The sequence below is a fragment of the Metopolophium dirhodum genome, chromosome 7, assembly GCF_019925205.1.
Source record: "Metopolophium dirhodum isolate CAU chromosome 7, ASM1992520v1, whole genome shotgun sequence".
NCBI lineage: Eukaryota > Metazoa > Arthropoda > Insecta > Hemiptera > Aphididae > Metopolophium > Metopolophium dirhodum.
Window position 1 is genome coordinate 1275906 of NC_083566.1, and position 17272 is coordinate 1293177.

The 17272-nt window shown below is 26.5% G+C and overlaps 1 protein-coding gene across 5 annotated transcripts in view; it reads left to right on the forward strand.

Moving 5' to 3' along the window:
* Positions 1–4016: 4016 nt before the first annotated feature.
* The window catches only part of LOC132949576 (F-actin-monooxygenase Mical), a 31322-nt gene continuing 18066 nt past the window's right edge, over positions 4017–17272 (forward strand). For all 5 annotated transcript variants that reach the window (XM_061020542.1, XM_061020539.1, XM_061020541.1 and 2 more), the window contains exons 1-7: positions 4017–4477; positions 14721–14907; positions 15100–15201; positions 15262–15469; positions 15535–15645; positions 15945–16046; positions 16160–16416. In XM_061020542.1, coding sequence (XP_060876525.1) covers positions 14731–14907; positions 15100–15201; positions 15262–15469; positions 15535–15645; positions 15945–16046; positions 16160–16416 — 957 coding nt within the window. In that variant the 5' untranslated portion in view covers positions 4017–4477; positions 14721–14730. The remainder of the gene's footprint in view (positions 4478–14720; positions 14908–15099; positions 15202–15261; positions 15470–15534; positions 15646–15944; positions 16047–16159; positions 16417–17272) is intronic.

Consider the following 17272-nt stretch of genomic DNA (forward strand, 5'->3'; position numbering starts at 1 on the left):
ATACTTTACTATAGTTATTTTATATTACCTAGTCTTAACTCTTCCTCTTACAAAGCAATTGCACTTTTTTTGAGAGAAAAATGGACAGTGAAAGAAAAAAATATCCATCTAATTTTAGAAGGAAATTAAAATATAACAAGTTGGGAAAGCTCAATTTGTGAGAGTGTCTAAATCTCGGTTTCTAAACGCATTTTAAATTTCAATAGGTACAATGGAATAAATTATAACTCTATATTATTTTATATACCTAATTTAAAAATAATTATTTGGTTACCTTTACATTTATTGGTAGCTACCTATTTTTGAATATTGACCACTATATGAATCCATATATTAAATACTCATATTTTGATATTTTTGAATACTGGCTATGTATCTATGAATTTACTTTGAATAGAACCGTGGTTATAAAATCTTAATACAAACAATCGTAATTCGTAACAGTCCCATGCGCAAGGGGCGGTCTTAAGGGGTTCACCCGCCACCCATATTCGAAAAAATAAAAACCGTGTTTTTTGTTTTTGATCGATTATATGAAATATTTTATAATCTTATTTCTAATAAATAATAATGCATAACATAATAGCACACCACTATTATTGTGAATAATATATTATAATATTTGCTAATTTTTAATTGATGTATAGGTATCTTTTTGTGTATTTTTACTTTTAAACACCTTCCCAACCATGGCGAAATCCTGCGCACGGGCCTGAGTCGTCACTACCTATATGTACCTAGTACCTGAGGCAATTAACGGACGGAAACAAGAGGGAAATAAGATTTTCTCAGGCGCAGGGGACGGCCGCTACCACCGTAGGCTGTGTTTAACTTAGGAAAAAGTTCCTAATAAAAAATCTAAAAAAAAGACAGGTAAGTGGATGTTGCTCGGCTGTACAGTAGGTTGCAAGTGGGTCACTGTAATGGATGGTGTTAAATTTGAATTCAATGATATAATATCATAACCCTATGATATTACTAAGTATATTTGATGATATTATTGTGAATAAAGTAATTTATATATTTACTTATTTACGTGGAACCTTGTTTTAAATTTTCAATAACAAAAGTTGAACATATTATACATTTTTAACTACAAAATAATTATTACATTTTAAATTTGATAAATTTTGTCAAAATTTGAACTTTAAATGCTTATAAAAAAAAATTGTGCCTACGTATTTTCAATATTTTTCAACTGTTATTGTAACAATATATCAGGGCCTTGCATTAAATTTCACGCTTTTCTACCCAACAAATAAAATTTTATTGATATTTATATAAAAAAAAACTAAAAAAATTAAAAACTGACAATGTCCGTAAATAGCACAAAAAGAGTCAAATTATTTTTAAAATGTTATCGTGTATAGAAAATGCTAATATAAACATTCAGTGAAATTTTCAAGTATCTATAGCCATATGTTTTTTAATTACAACAAAATAAGAAAATCGTTACACGAGAAATCTAGTGAATATCAAATGTTGTAAAAATATGAATTTCAAACGCTCATAAAAATTTAATTTTACTTTCTTGTAGACATTTTTTTTTTGATAAAGGTAGACAAACTTATGAGTAATCTTGTATTACATTTTCAAATCTTAGATTGAAAAAAAAAAAATTTTTATGAATTCTCAATTCAAAATAATTTGCTAATTTTCGTGATTTTTTCGTATTTTGTCAATATTTTAACTTTAAATGTTTATAAATAAAAACTGTGACTAAGGATTTTTAATATTTTTCAAATGTCATTGTAACAATATAGTAGGAGCCTTGTATTAAATTTTCAAGCTTTTTTACTCAACAGATAAAATTGTATTGATATTTATAGAAAAAAAACTAAAAAAAATAGAAATTGACAATGTCCGTAAACAGCTCAAAATAAGTCAAAATATTTGGAAAATGTTATGGTGTATAGGAAATGCAATTATAAACATTCAGTCAACATTTCATGTCCCTACGGTCATTTGTTTTAGAGTTACACCAAAAACCAAAATCGATTTTCTCGAAAACAGATTTTGCGTAAAAATCCCCGTTTTTCCTTAATTTTTCTTTTGTTTTTCACGTCGCTTTTGAAAACTACTGGGAAATTTTCACTTTTGACCCCCCAAAGTACCAACTAGATTCACTTTCCTGTCAGAAAAGTTATTGTTGAAGAAAATCCAAGCACTTTTACTGTCCTAAAAGGTGATGACAGACACAATAATAAAAAAAAAAATAAAAAAAACAAAACACACATCATTGTAAAATCAATACATTCATCGCTTTGCTCAGAATCTAAAATTAAAATAATAAAATGTTATATAATAGTCAATAATAAATACAATTTTATAGTACCTATATATAATTATAATAATAATGCTATAAAAATGCAATATTACAATTAGGTACACCTCTTTCTTATGTTACAATTTACGGCTGTTAAAAAGGCCTGTTTATATAACCTATTGGCTATTATTATACCAAAAAACGTTTGTTTTTATGTAATGTTCCTAATCAAAGTTCAAATTATAAGTATCTATAGTAATTTCACAGATTATATGAAAATAAAATCTGTGGTAATTTCGTATATATTTATTAGTCTACTATATTTGAAAAACCATTCAGAATGAATTCCTATCATAACAAACTGAATTTTTTTAAAAATTACCTCTGCTAATTGCCTTTCAATTTATGATAAATAATTTATAATATGAAACTTTTTATATTTATCTATACAATTTTATATAATATACCTACCATATTATCATTACACTAAAACTAAATAGTAAATTACTAAATAATAACAAAAGCCAAAAATATGATCTTCATTAATAGGAACTTGAAAATTAAATATGTAAGCTCCCTTCTATTTTTTATGTAACTTAAATGTATTTTTCAATATAATTTCAACATATTTATACTTCAATTTTGATATAATATTTTCATTCATTTTTTTCCGATTACCGTCTACAAATAATGGTTCAATCCAACCCCGAAAGCTGTGAACAGCACAACAATTGAACAATATCAATTGATCTCCATACAGAAGAATCCGTTTAATTGGGAATTGGAACACCACATATGAAGACAAATGGGCAGTCATGAACGAAACAATGAATGTGTTCGGTTAATCGGGACAGTTGGATAATGGGGACAAATAGATCACCCGATCACCGCTCTGTGGCTAAAATACACTTTACCACCCCATGCAAATTTTTCGATTTTTTTTTTTTGGAATTTACTCATTTTAACTATTTAAGAACAATGGTGCAATCAGAATTTGTCGGTAAGACTTAGTTTTGAAGTTATGGCTTTTGGAAGTTGGCAATTTTGCGTTTTTTACGCATGAGCGCAACGCTACGTTTATCATGTCTTTTTATCGTTGTCCCAGGGCAGCGAGCGAGTGACAACACTAGCACATTATGTGCTTTTTAACAACTTGTTTAATACTGAGGCTTCCCCAAGGTGGTTTTAAACAGCAAATCGGTGTATATTTTCGATTTTTTTGTCCAAGCGCAGCGCTGATTGTGCAAATTGTGATTTTGCCATCATTCTTAAGTCGTTAAAATATGTATAAAAAAATTTGAAATTAATTATGCGCGCGGCATTTACGTAGTGTATAAACGCAATAACGCAAATTTTGGATGGTTATAACTTCTAAAATAATGGTTTCCGACAAATTCTGTTTGCACCATTGTTCTTAAATAGTTAATATAAATAAGTTTATATATATAATATAAACAAATGTTGTCATGTCAAATAATAGCAAAGATGAAAAATTAAAGAAGTAAGAACAAAATATGAATAATGACTATAATGAGGAATATAATTGACAAATGACAATTTATATTAAATATTAATCAATAAATATTATATCACACTACACAATAATATTATTATGCTCTGTACAATATACAGTGTAGCCTGGGATTGTGATAACAATAATTAATGAAAACGTTACAAACTTGTTTGACTGCATTTTAGTCAACAATTTACAGCTGCAGCTGCACGCCTGCACTGCAGTCCTCCTCGTGCCGCCCCAGCGTGTTGTTTTCTCTTTTTACTATATTGTATTTTTTTTATCATAATTCATAACATAGGTAAAACACAGTGGTCGTTGTACTCGGACTATGATTTAATTATTTGTTAATTATTAAATTTTTTAATGCTATATTTTGCGATCAAAATGTTTATTGGTATTATAGTCTTTAAAGAATAATTTTTATGTTCCTGCTTTTATAGTGCTCATTAGTTAATAATTATACTACTATTTTTGCCTTAATATTTTCATTATCAAATTTTATTTTTATTAACAATTGAATGTTTAAATTTAAATATCAATTTTCTTACCTTTCAATGTTTTAATAATATGTGTAAATCAAATGCAATTTTCTCATATTTTGTTAAATGTATTACCAGTTATATCCAGAATGTGTCTATATAAATTTGTAATCTTTCTAAATATCTATATAGCTGCATAAACACAAATATTAACAGGTTAGTATCTTGATTAGTATAATATACTAAAATTATCTTAGTTTATGGTTGGTATGTATATAAATTTAAATAAGATGCGGTTATGTCGTTAGTTTATTTAAGTTTGAAACGAATTATGAATCTTTGTACTTGTAAAACCATTCTGATAGTTCTAATTGCTACTAGGCTTAATTAAAAACTGCATTAACCTATGTATGATAAAAAAGTTTTTTCTTACAAAAATTCTTATTTTACAGGTATAAAATAAAATAAGATAAAGGGTATAATATTTATATCATAAAGAATAAAACAATTAGATATATTGTATTCCCTGTATATTCCTTGTATGAGAATTTTTTTTTAATTGATTTGAAGCATTTGCTATTATTTTAATCAGTTCTTGAATGTCAATGACCACATAATTTTCAACAGTTATTAGCATTAAATGCAGTCTTGTTAAAGATACTTTATTAAAAGTACCTATTCAAGTACAGATACTGTAAAAGTTACTCACTAAAAATGTATTTGAATACAAATAGGTAGGTACAGATATAAAGTAGGTACCTCCTATAGGTACTTTCAACAGCTACCTAATAAATCAACTGAACTGAGTTATTTCATCATTTTCATTTCAAGTTTTTAAAAATTAGATAAATATATATTTTAAATACATACCATACTTTGGATAGTATTTAAAATAATTAGTCCAAGTACTTAATCCAAAACTATTTGAATTATTTTACTCACGTACTTTATAGGACTTGGTTCTAAGTAATATTTATGTAATGTTAAGCGAAATTTGTTTTTAATACATTTAAGTAAGTTTAGATAATACTCGTTAGCAAGTGGTCTGAGCTGATGACAACAATAATTGTTGTATAATTATTATAAAACATACTTAAAGAACAAATACATTTCATTGGTATAAATACATAATATGTGTGTACATATATCAGTTATCAATATAAGCTAACCTGCTAACATAAATAACAAATTATTAGAATATTATATTTTATTATTTTACTGAAATCTTCAATTATCAACTAAAAAATACTTTTTATATTTTGTCTATGACTAAAGAGTAAATAGGTATACAAAATTCTGCATTCCAATTTCCAGTAAGTGTGACATTAGCCTCAATTCTGTGAACCATAGGAATATAGGATAATCAAAATATGAGCTTATTTAAAATTTAAGGAGCCTATTGAATTTTTTACCCAAACAATTTAACCTATTCACTTATTAAAAACTTATTGAAACCTTTAAGTAAAAATTGGATTGGTGAGTCTGAAACTATTACCATTGATTATAAATACTATTACTTATGGTCATCTATTGAATAATTTAAAAACACATGCAAATAGTAAATACTTACTATTTTTGAAACTATTAGAAACAATATTTGTCAATAAATTAAAAATCATTACACCAGTAGTAGTCTAATAGTAACTCCTATAATTCCTAAACAATAGAGATAAGATTATGTAAACTAATTATTTGAGTAGAACACAAGAATATGGTACCTACCAACAAATACAATGTCAAATAATGATAATAGCTAAGCTCTATATCTAAAAAAAATATTTTGATTAGAATTCAAATGGAAGTAAAATATTGATAATTATTCCATAAAAACCTATATCACAAATGATAGGCTATAATTATTATATATTATGACTGAATAAAATCTCCTATATAGTAATAATTAATATTAATTGATAGTACTTGTTTATGTGTTAGAAAGTAATTTTTTGTCTGACTTTATTTAACTACCTTAGTATTAGTTAATTGTAAGTTATTTTTACATGAACATTTTTCATAATAATTGGTACCTATTTTAATTTCAAGTTGTAATTTTGTGAAAACATTAGATTAGGTAGGTTAAGTTAATAATAATAATTTAATAAGCATTTCATGATTTTAATTTTGTTGGGCAATTTTTCTTTAACATTCTTACATTTATAATTTATAGTGTAGTACCTATAAGTGTAGTACCTTTTTTTTATAGGTGCTAATAAATTAGTAATTACTAATGTAAATTAATTGTATTAAAATCAATTAATCATTGTAACTCAAGTTGCAGGCTGTTATAAATATTGAAGATCAAATATCTACTCTTATAAATTATACATTTAATACCTAGTCTGCTAATAAATAATAATAATAAGTAATAACACACTTGTTTGTTTTATTGTTTTGTCTTACCTAATACCAGTTATGTCCATTGTACAGAGGCTATTACATGAGGCATTGTACAGAGGCTTTGCGAGGGGCTAATAATATGAATCGTCTAAATTGCCTTGACATATCTATATTAATTTGACTATTGATATTTTTGTTTATTTTTAAACGTTTCATAACATAAATAGGTTCAATGAATATATTAAATTGTATATGAGCCAGTTATTATAATAGCTTATACTCATTTTAATGAATATAGAAATATTATATTTATTTCCAGACATTTTTACATACGCTTAACAAAATATATTTATTGTGTGTTATTTCAAATGTATAGGTTGGTAACCTTTTGTCCTTTAATAACGTTTTGCTATGCAGGAGGGTTTGTATGACATCATCAACCATACGGGGGTCATCAACATCACTACGCCATTCATTTGGAATTAATTGCCCCATATCATAATATACTGCCCTAGACCTTCCTGCATAATGTTCCAGTCTGATCAATTTCGATTTTCGAATCACAATAGAATTAGGTTTATTTATTATTATACTCGTGCGTTTCCAGCGTGTATCGGTTATAGGTGGTGAATAACAGGAAATCGTCAAATGTAGATTTTAAATGTTAGTTTAATAGTCAACAGATCAGTTATTTTGGTATTATAATGACTAAAATACACGATTTGGACATTTGAACGTAGTTGATTTTGTGCCAACTATTTGCACTTCATTGTTACAATCCTGACAAATCCTAAGAACTATTCTGACTAAGATATGGACAAAGAAAAATATTGGTTTTGCCTATTTTTTCTTAGAGACCTTGAGAATTGAGATACCTTAATAGAAGTGCACATGTCAAATTAATTATGCAGTATAATTATTATTTTCATAAAAATTCGTTTGTATTTATATGTATATTATATTATTTTTATTAACACTAATACAATTAAAAAAATAAACAATTTTAATTGAATATATCGTTTGATAACTGATAATTCTTAAATAATGTTCACAGTGTTTCACACGCGTATTTTAATAATTGATTCTTGTAATTGTATTATTGATAAATTGGCCTTGAATGTTTGTTTTCCATTTTTTCAAACTGTATTATGCTGTTCAAAAGTAGAGCAAAATAAAATAGGACGAAAACTCTGCGTTATTTGAATAAAAGTAGTGTAAACGATTTTTTCATTGTATCATGGAATGACTAGCAAGTAGCAGTGTGCCCTATTACTATTGCAGTATTTATAGCAGAAGATACGAGTCACAAAACGTCCTACTTTTAATGGTAAAAACCCTAAAAACAAAAATGACGTATTGATCATGACTACAACTTATTTATCCATGGTAGTTTTCAAAAAATTGTGTTAAATATAATTGTTAACCTATAAACATTATTCAATTATTGTATTATGAACTTTCGACTGTATACATAGAATTATGCCTATGGATTAGCTCTTTGTTCATTTATTTAAAATCTTTAAAGGTGAATCACTAAATTTGAAATTTGAAAGTGAAATTATTAAAAATACCTAATGATATATTAATCGAAACATTAATATTTTTTATAAATCTACAACACTCTTTTTCAAACTATTGAATATCAATTTTGAAAAATACATTACAAGTAACCCAATATGTATGTGTTATAGACGGGATGTAATACATAATTTAAAACTCGGGATGTTTAGTCACAACCCACAAGACGTTGGTAAACCAATTTAAATAAAAAAGCTCTACTCAGACCCGCCCATAATAAACAAGGCATTGTGATGAACACCTGTCAAACAATAATATTGATTCGATAAGTCTTCTTCAATAATGAAATGTTGTATTGATGGGTTTTCAAGGTCATAGTTTATAAATATTTGCTCTGCAGTTTGTTTAACATGACTAATTAATTTAAAACTCATATTCATATGATATATCATTTATATCTATCTTATCTGGATTATTAGAAAGCGAGTAATTATCATTATCGTAGCTGATCTCTCTTTATTCTGGTTTTATATCTGCACACAAAATAATAAACTAAAATTCAATCTCAATTTCTCGTTGTATTTTTCGAGATGTTCCTCAAGCTGAACAAAGTTATCTGAAAAAAATCTTATAATAATAATAAAAAAAAATGTAATGGAACTAATTACAGAAAATTACGGTACAAATATACGATTGTTACAATTCATTCTTATTATAAGAATGAATTATATGGTCTGATTACCTATCCCCTACAGTAATGCTTTTCCTCTAATATTTGTGATGTGCTTATTTCAACTCGTTTTAATGAATTCAAAACAAATTAACTATATAATATACCTAGTTAATATTTTCTTCAAAACGTAAAGCCATTATCATAATAAATAATAGTTGTATTATTGAACTACATATGGGGTGATCCATTAAACGTACAATTTTAGAAAAATACGTATATGAATATACTTTTTTTTACATAACTAAGTCGTTCCGAAACAATATTTTTTCTATTTTTTTTTTAACTTTTTAAAAAGATTTTTTGTATGTTGAACGACAACATACATTTTTAATTTCATATTCCGAAGCAGAATATTATTTGGAGTATTATAAATATATCGGATTTTCAGACAAATCAAATTTCGGAGAAGCGTAGTTTATTAATTAGTATGTAGGTAATAAATAGCCTATTTAAAATGTTGATAAGCGGAGTAGTGGACCAATATTTTGCGGGGTACTGCTTGTTTAAACTTTAAATAATATTTATAAATTATAACTTTTGCAGGGTTAGGTTTATTATATTATAATATGTTTTTTTGTAATTTAGTTTTTAACTGTACACATTTTTTTAGAATTACGGATTGGGAGGGAGCATGGCCTGTAGCCGCCCCATGGTAGTTGGGAAACAATGATTTAAAATTTGAAGAGACTTGTTTCTATTTTACTTTATTTCTGTATTATAGATTCTCTGCTGCGGATGTATTTGTTGATCTTACAATATGTGTCAAAAACTAAAAAAAAGTAGTAAAAGTCAAAAAGCTAAAAATATATTACAAAAAGTTATAGTTCCTTATACTAATATTGCTCATATAGGTACCAATTAAAAAATATCGAACAATTTACGCACGAGTTTAAAGTTTAAGTATTGACAAATGTTGTCAAAATTACAAAAATTACAAATTATTTTATTTAAAAACTCATATATTTTTTAATTTAATTGGGCTTGACATGGCAACGCATAAGTTGAACTTACAACAATTAAAAATATATTAACTCGGTATTTTTTTATAGGCATCTGAAGTATAAATTTTGATGAAATCGGATATTAGTTTGGTATTTTAATCTTTGATGTAATTCAAAATTATCCTACTCCATCCTACTTAATTCATCTTAGTCCGTACTGACTTGAAGCATTTCGCTATTAGGTACGTATATTCAACCAAGCATGCTCGCCTTTTTTTTTTCAATAATGCAGTTATTAAAAATCTGATATATTTAAATTTTTAAATATACTTACAGACTTTATTTTCAAATTCTTGAGATTTTTTGTACTACTTAAGGAGTGTCTTGCAGTTGGGATACAAACTTCTGTTTTTCTAATGAGAACTTTCTTTTTCAACTTAAATTATTTCGTAGATATTTTTTCTAAAAATGTGGATGTTTCAGAATCAAAATTGCCTGAGTAGTTTTCGATTTATTGATCTTTGAGTGCTAAGGATAATAGGTCCATAATTATGGGTTTGTATTGTTTGTAAGATATGGGGGCTATGGCAGTTTTTAAATCCAATTCAAGGATTATTATCCTTAGTTCAAACATATAAATATCTGAGAAATTTTTCATTTTCAAAAATAATATCCACTAAATAATTTGCAGTAAAAAGTGAAGAAAGAGAGTTTATCATAATTTCATTTGAAAAACAGAAGTTTATAGACAGCTAGTAGTATTATAATTGTAAGAATTTATTATATATTATCGTTTTCTATTCACAACAAAATTTTAAAAATATTAAGACTAATTATTTTAAGCTATTAACATTAAAAATTTAAGCTAAACCATGAACCTATTCACCATTCTACGGCACGACCGATGTCGCGCTTCGTTTTGGCTTATAAGTTTTTTTAAGAAGACGTCGTTATAATAATATTATTTATACTCTCTAGGTAGTGTTGTCATCGTTCACATAATAGGTACATTTCTGTTAAGCAGAATCAATTGTGTGTTGTTAGCTTTAAATCTTTAATATTAGAGTACCTAAATTAACCTATTATCAAACTTAAAGTTAAAAACAATAACTTGTTTGTACAATGTTTTTTTACGATATTTTAATTGAGTTTAAAAATATTAGAATTTAAGTATAATTTATACGCTCCTATTATCAAACCTAATAGTAAGAATACATTGTTTGTGTTCTCAAGTTGATTTTTCAGGAAAAGCATTTATGTTTTTAAGCAACTTATGAACAATTTTAAATACCCATTTCCATTTGTTTAAAAATCTAAAAATCATACAAATCCAACGAGGAACAGAGAACACTTAAGAGGTTGTGACATCCGCATGTGTTGTCTCGGTCTTCCAAACTTATAACATAGGAAAAACTGTATTGCGCGGGACAACTTTTCTCCTTCTGTATTTACAGTAGAATTACCAAAATACCACAGCGCATAGGGAAGAACTTTATCCGTGTCGTAATGTTTTAATATTTTTGATAGCACTAACCAATAATTTTTAATAATCAAACAAAAAAAAAACAAAAGAGCCCGATGTTCTCAAACGGATAACTTCAAATGTATTTATGTTATTCGAATAACAAAACTACTATGACACAGATAAAGTTCTTCCCTGTGTGTTGTGGAATTTTGGTAATTTCTATAATCCAAATTGTTTTCGATCACCAGATTTGTAATATATAATCATATTTTTTTGCACTTGCTCTAAAAGTTGTAAGTACCAACATAAAATATTTTTAAATTACAACATTATTACATATTCTTGGTTAAAATATGTTATTTCGTCTAAATTTGAACTTAAAATAACTATAAAAAAGTTAGGTAAGTACAACATTTTTTTCACATAATGTTACCCAAGCACATAAAACTTGGAAAACAGTTTGCCGGAGCATCGGTATGGTTAAAAAATGTTTTTTGTGGTTATAAATTGTTACATAAAAAATTATATAATACTAATGAGTTTTCAAGTCGAAATTTTAATTATTTAATGTTTTGGGTGCTGGGGTAACGTTACCCTGGCACCCGGAACTTGAATCACGGTTTTCCGGGGCACCAGTTTGGTTACAATTTTTTTTTGTGGTTACAAATTGTTACCTAATAAATTACATAAAACTAATCAGTTTTCAAGTCAAAATTTTGACACCTTGGGGTGCCAGGGTAACACCCTTATCAGCTTGTTATTTTATAAATATAGAGGGAATAAAATTGTCACGTGCATATCAGTTTTTGCTATGTTGTACATTTTGTAAACCGGAGACAAAACACGCGTTACGACCTATTATTTAGAATTAAAATTTTATGAAATATAATAATTCCTTATTATTTAATGGGACATCACATTTTTATACTGAAGATTATTGAACACGTTATACTTATATTATACAAGATTATTATTGACACTATATTACATGTATATTTAGGATTATTAATAACATTAACCACCCACCTTATTTAAAAATTTTTTTTCTATGTTTTATACTTTTACATTCGATATCTTTCTTATATATTATTTTTAAATTTAAAAGGTTGGTAAAACTTTAAATACTTATATTTGCTAGCATAAACGTATCAATAGTGACAGTAAACGTATTAATTCCTAATTTCTTTAAACATTTTATTAGTGCAATATATTTTGTTCGAGTGAATATAAGGACCCGAATATCTTTTTTAGTCTTGTTAAATTAACACAATCAGTAATGTCCTAGATAGTTTGGCATCCATTGATTGCTATGCGTGTGGCACAAGGCCAGATGACATTTTTCCGGACACTATTTTCGTCTCATTACTCTCAAAACGCTGGAAATTTGATAATTTGATAATTTTGTATGATCTAATGATAATTTAGTTTTCCCTTTTGTGAGCATACTCGAGTTTAAAGGGCTGCCGTCGTTGTGGGTAATTTAAATAAAGGTAGGTGTATCCATATCGTAGTTTATATAGATTATTCGGTTTAGTTATATAGTATTAATGAGATTTAGGTCGTTATTCATGGCTTGTAATATTCTAATTTGGTTCTTGGCGTCATTATTTTAGCTATACCTACTCATTCAGTTTTATTTTATTTGACGTGTGTTTTGTGTTTCATGAATATATATATACATTATACATAATACATGTTGTTGATAAAGAAAATAATAAATAGCTGCCTGAATTTTTCTTCTTGAATCGTGTATTCGTGTGGGATTTATAAGTACGCCCTCGTATTTATAGTTCTGTTTTTGGATTACGTACATGTGAACGATTGATTTAATTACCGCGATATTTTAAACATTTAATTTACGTATTACGTATTTACGTATGGTACAAATGTATAAGATGTGTCATCACCTTTTACATAATTTTATTTAAAATGCTTAAGACTTATTTCATAAATGTTAGTTGTTATGTTATTTTGACCTATTGTACAATTTATATTACAGTGAAACCTTTGTAGTTTGTTCCTAAAAGCAGTCCGCTATTTGGAGGTATTCGTTAGGAGAGGTTTTTATGAAACCTGTATATACTTTATATTAATTAAATTATAGGTGACTGATTTATGCATCTTGGTTTGGCATTACATAATATCTTCAAAAGTAAAAACAAAATGGGTAACTCATAAAATTAATACTCACTTGGGATTAAAGGCCACTAGGGGATGCTAAAATTATGGAGCCAGAGCCGTTTTTATAAGGTAGTAAAAATTGTATGTGTAAAACTAAACATGGCCCCGAGTTGTATATTATGTTATTTTTAACTTACAAGAATTACATTTATCATGCATAACTTCCATTTTTTCTCAATCTATACGTATTATAGACGGAGAATTACTATATAAGTTAGGTATCATATTATAACAGTATATTATTTTATAGATTTTCCCATAGTTTATACATGTCTTCACCAAATTTGTTATGAAATAGATTTGTTTTGACTTATTTACTATCTATATTCTATACCGCCGACGTCTGACAAGTAGCATGTAATCCGAAAACATATTTTGCACATTGAAAATATTGAGAACATTTGTTAGTCGAAATTAGTTGTGAGAGAGTTTTATTTAAACTAGTAATCAAAAGATGCAGTGAATCAGTGTATTTTGAAATTTGGTATTATACACGCCTTCATTGGTATTATGAATTTTATATTTGGTGATTTATAAAGATCGGTTTGGTTTGAAGATGAATTGATTGGAATATATTTTTTTTATTTAACTGGAAATACAATTGATTTTTATTCTTACCATGTTTCAACGTTATTAAAATTCGTGGGCTTAAAATGTAAGTTATCTGTAGTCTGTTATTTAATTTCTTGAAGGTCAGATTTGTCAGTAATGTTAAATTGTATTAAAAAAATTGTTTATTTGTCTCGATAAATTAAAAAGAATAAAATTTAAAAAATGTTCGACTATACTTTTACCCAAATTTTAAAATACAAACTACTAATACACAAATCACTCTATTTTTATCTGATTTAATGCTATTACGATTTATAAATTTTTTTTTTTTTTGTTATTAAAGTATTTTTTATTCAATCTGTTTCAATACATGAACAATAAAAATAAATAATTTGAAAGTTTTTATTTTCTAATATTTATTGTTTGAATCTTAACCTGCTGCTCTCGCAGACTCCTTTTTGTCAATATTTTTTGTTGTTAACACATAATCAAATTATTTTATTTATTGACGCAAAGTGCTTCAGTATTTTGTCTTTAAAGTGGTATATTGTTCAGTGATAATTAATTGTTAGTTGTTTTTTATATTGTAAAACAATTTAACTACACTTATTTGTATCATATTCAATTTCACAATAAACATAAAATATGTGTAAAATTAATTTTTCTTTTACTTTATAAAAATAGAATTAGGTTATATGATTTGTTATTATTTAATTATCCTGTTTTGTTTAGAACTTGAATAATGGCATCACACTATCGTAAAACTCTTCCATCGGCTGACGCAGCATTAGCGTCAGAAGTTTTTGATCGTTTTTGTACTGCTTCTACAATGAAGACTATTCTTGGTCATTTTCGTCATCTATGTGAAATATTATGCATCAAGCCTACTAATTTTCCTCAATTTTATCCAAAACTTAAGGTAAGTTTTTAATTGCATAATTTAAGAGTTTAATTACCTATGTCAATTTATTATTGTTTATTTAAATGTGAAGGTAAATTATATTATTTTTATTTATATTATTTAAATTTTAGAGTATTAATTATAATTGAATTAGATATACATTCTTTATATCTTAAGTTTTTATTAAAATTGTAATCAATTATTTTCTAGTCTATGCTATGTTCATGGAAAGCAAAAGCTTTATGGAATAAATTTGATAAAAAAGCTAGTCACAAGTGTTATAATCGTGGAAAAACTTGTATGAATACTAGGGTAAATTTAAATTCTATTATAACTTATTCTTTTCTAAACTAACTTAAATAAATTATTTAGGTTTTAATAATTGGTTCGGGGCCATGCGGATTACGTGCTGCTATCGAAGCTCAGCTTTTAGGTGCTAAAGTAGTTGTAGTGGAAAAAAGAGATCGTCTCTCAAGAAATAATGTCCTTCATCTTTGGCCATTTGTTATTCAAGACTTAAAATTGCTTGGTGCAAAAAAATTTTTTGGTAAATTTTGTGCTGGTGCTATTGATCATATAAGTAAGATATAAATATTGATTCATGTTATTAATTTTGATTTCTAATAACTACAATTATTTTCACAGGTATTAGGCAGCTTCAATGTATTTTGCTAAAAGTTTCATTAATCTTGGGTGTTGAAATTCACGAAGGTGTTAGTTTTGATTCACTTTCTCCACCACCCGATAATGATGAAAGTATGTTTTAATTTAATTAATATAGTATTCAAATTTCAATTTTATTTTGTACATAGTATACACTATACAGTGCACACATACCCATATTATGTATAGGTTTGCATCAATATCAATGTTCAGACAAGTGTTGTATTTCATTTTAAATAATGTATTTTGTTACCAGAAGTCACATAAATCTCAGCTCTTACTTAATCAAACCCATAATTCATAATTTATTTTTTTATAATCATATAATATAATCATATGCTTTTTACGAAAAACTATTGACTTTCGTATTGTTTTTATTTATTAAACAATAGAAATCGGATGGAGAGCTATTTTTAGCCCATCAGATCATCCTGTTTCTCAGTATGAATTTGATGTTCTTATTGGTGCTGATGGCAAACGGAATACATTGGAAGGTATGTATTTTGATTGGACAAAAAGAAGGTATCATTTTATGACCAAACATTTTTCTGCTGTTTTAGTGTGTTATTACTTAATTTATATGATTCTTTTTTATTTAATTATTTAGGGTTTAAAAGAAAAGAATTTCGCGGTAGGTTAGCAATTGCCATCACTGCTAACTTTATAAATAAACACACGGAAGCTGAAGCAAGAGTGGAAGAAATATCTGGAGTTGCTTTCATATTCAATCAAAAATTTTTTAAAGATCTTTATCGGGAGACAGGAATTGATTTGGAAAATATTGTTTATTATAAAGACGAAACTCATTATTTTGTTATGACTGCCAAAAAGCATAGTTTGATAGATAAAGGTGTTATATTAAATGTATGTATCTAAAAAGATCACAGTTATTACAATAATAGGAATACAAATATTTGTATGACTGAAAATTTATAATAACCAGTGGTGGGGAGGGGTTAAGGGGTTGTACCCACCCCTCCCCCTATAATTTTTTTTCTAGTTGCACCACTGGTAATTACTAGAGGTCGGAATAAGTTTATCATAAAATATATGATGTTTCATGTTTTTAAAAATAGGCAATATATTCTCTAAATATTCTTTTAACACATTAGATGTTATATTTATTAATTTTTAAGCACCTATAGTATCTGAAATTGCCCATTAAAATAGTTTTTCTTCCAAAATAATGCGTGTTCATTTTAATAATTATATAAGTATATAATATATAACTATATAAGTATAAAGTTTTATAAATCATAACAGTTTTACAATTGTGGCAGTCCTATAACAATATTATTATGACAACATTACTATGCACTTTTTTATTTATCACCAGTATCTACAATACTACATACTACATTTCTAAATTAATATATTTTTAAATTTTTTTCACTTAAATTAAAATTTTTTTTAAAATGTATAATGCTGTACTTCTGAAAGATCGCTAAAGCCATGTTTGTCATAATTGATGAATCAAGTATTGAGTAATAAATAATAATAAGGTATTTTTTATTTATTGCCATTTTGGTGTTTTGTATACTATTTTTTAAAAAAAAACTTGTTATATTCAAAAATAATTCCGCGATTAACTAAATATTCTATTCTTTAAAATATGCATTTTTTGTTGCCAACAATATTTCTCTGTAATGTATGTAATATGAACTGTAAAAAAATGAGTGGTAAGAATTCAATTGCATAGACTCATAAAAATTACAAATAT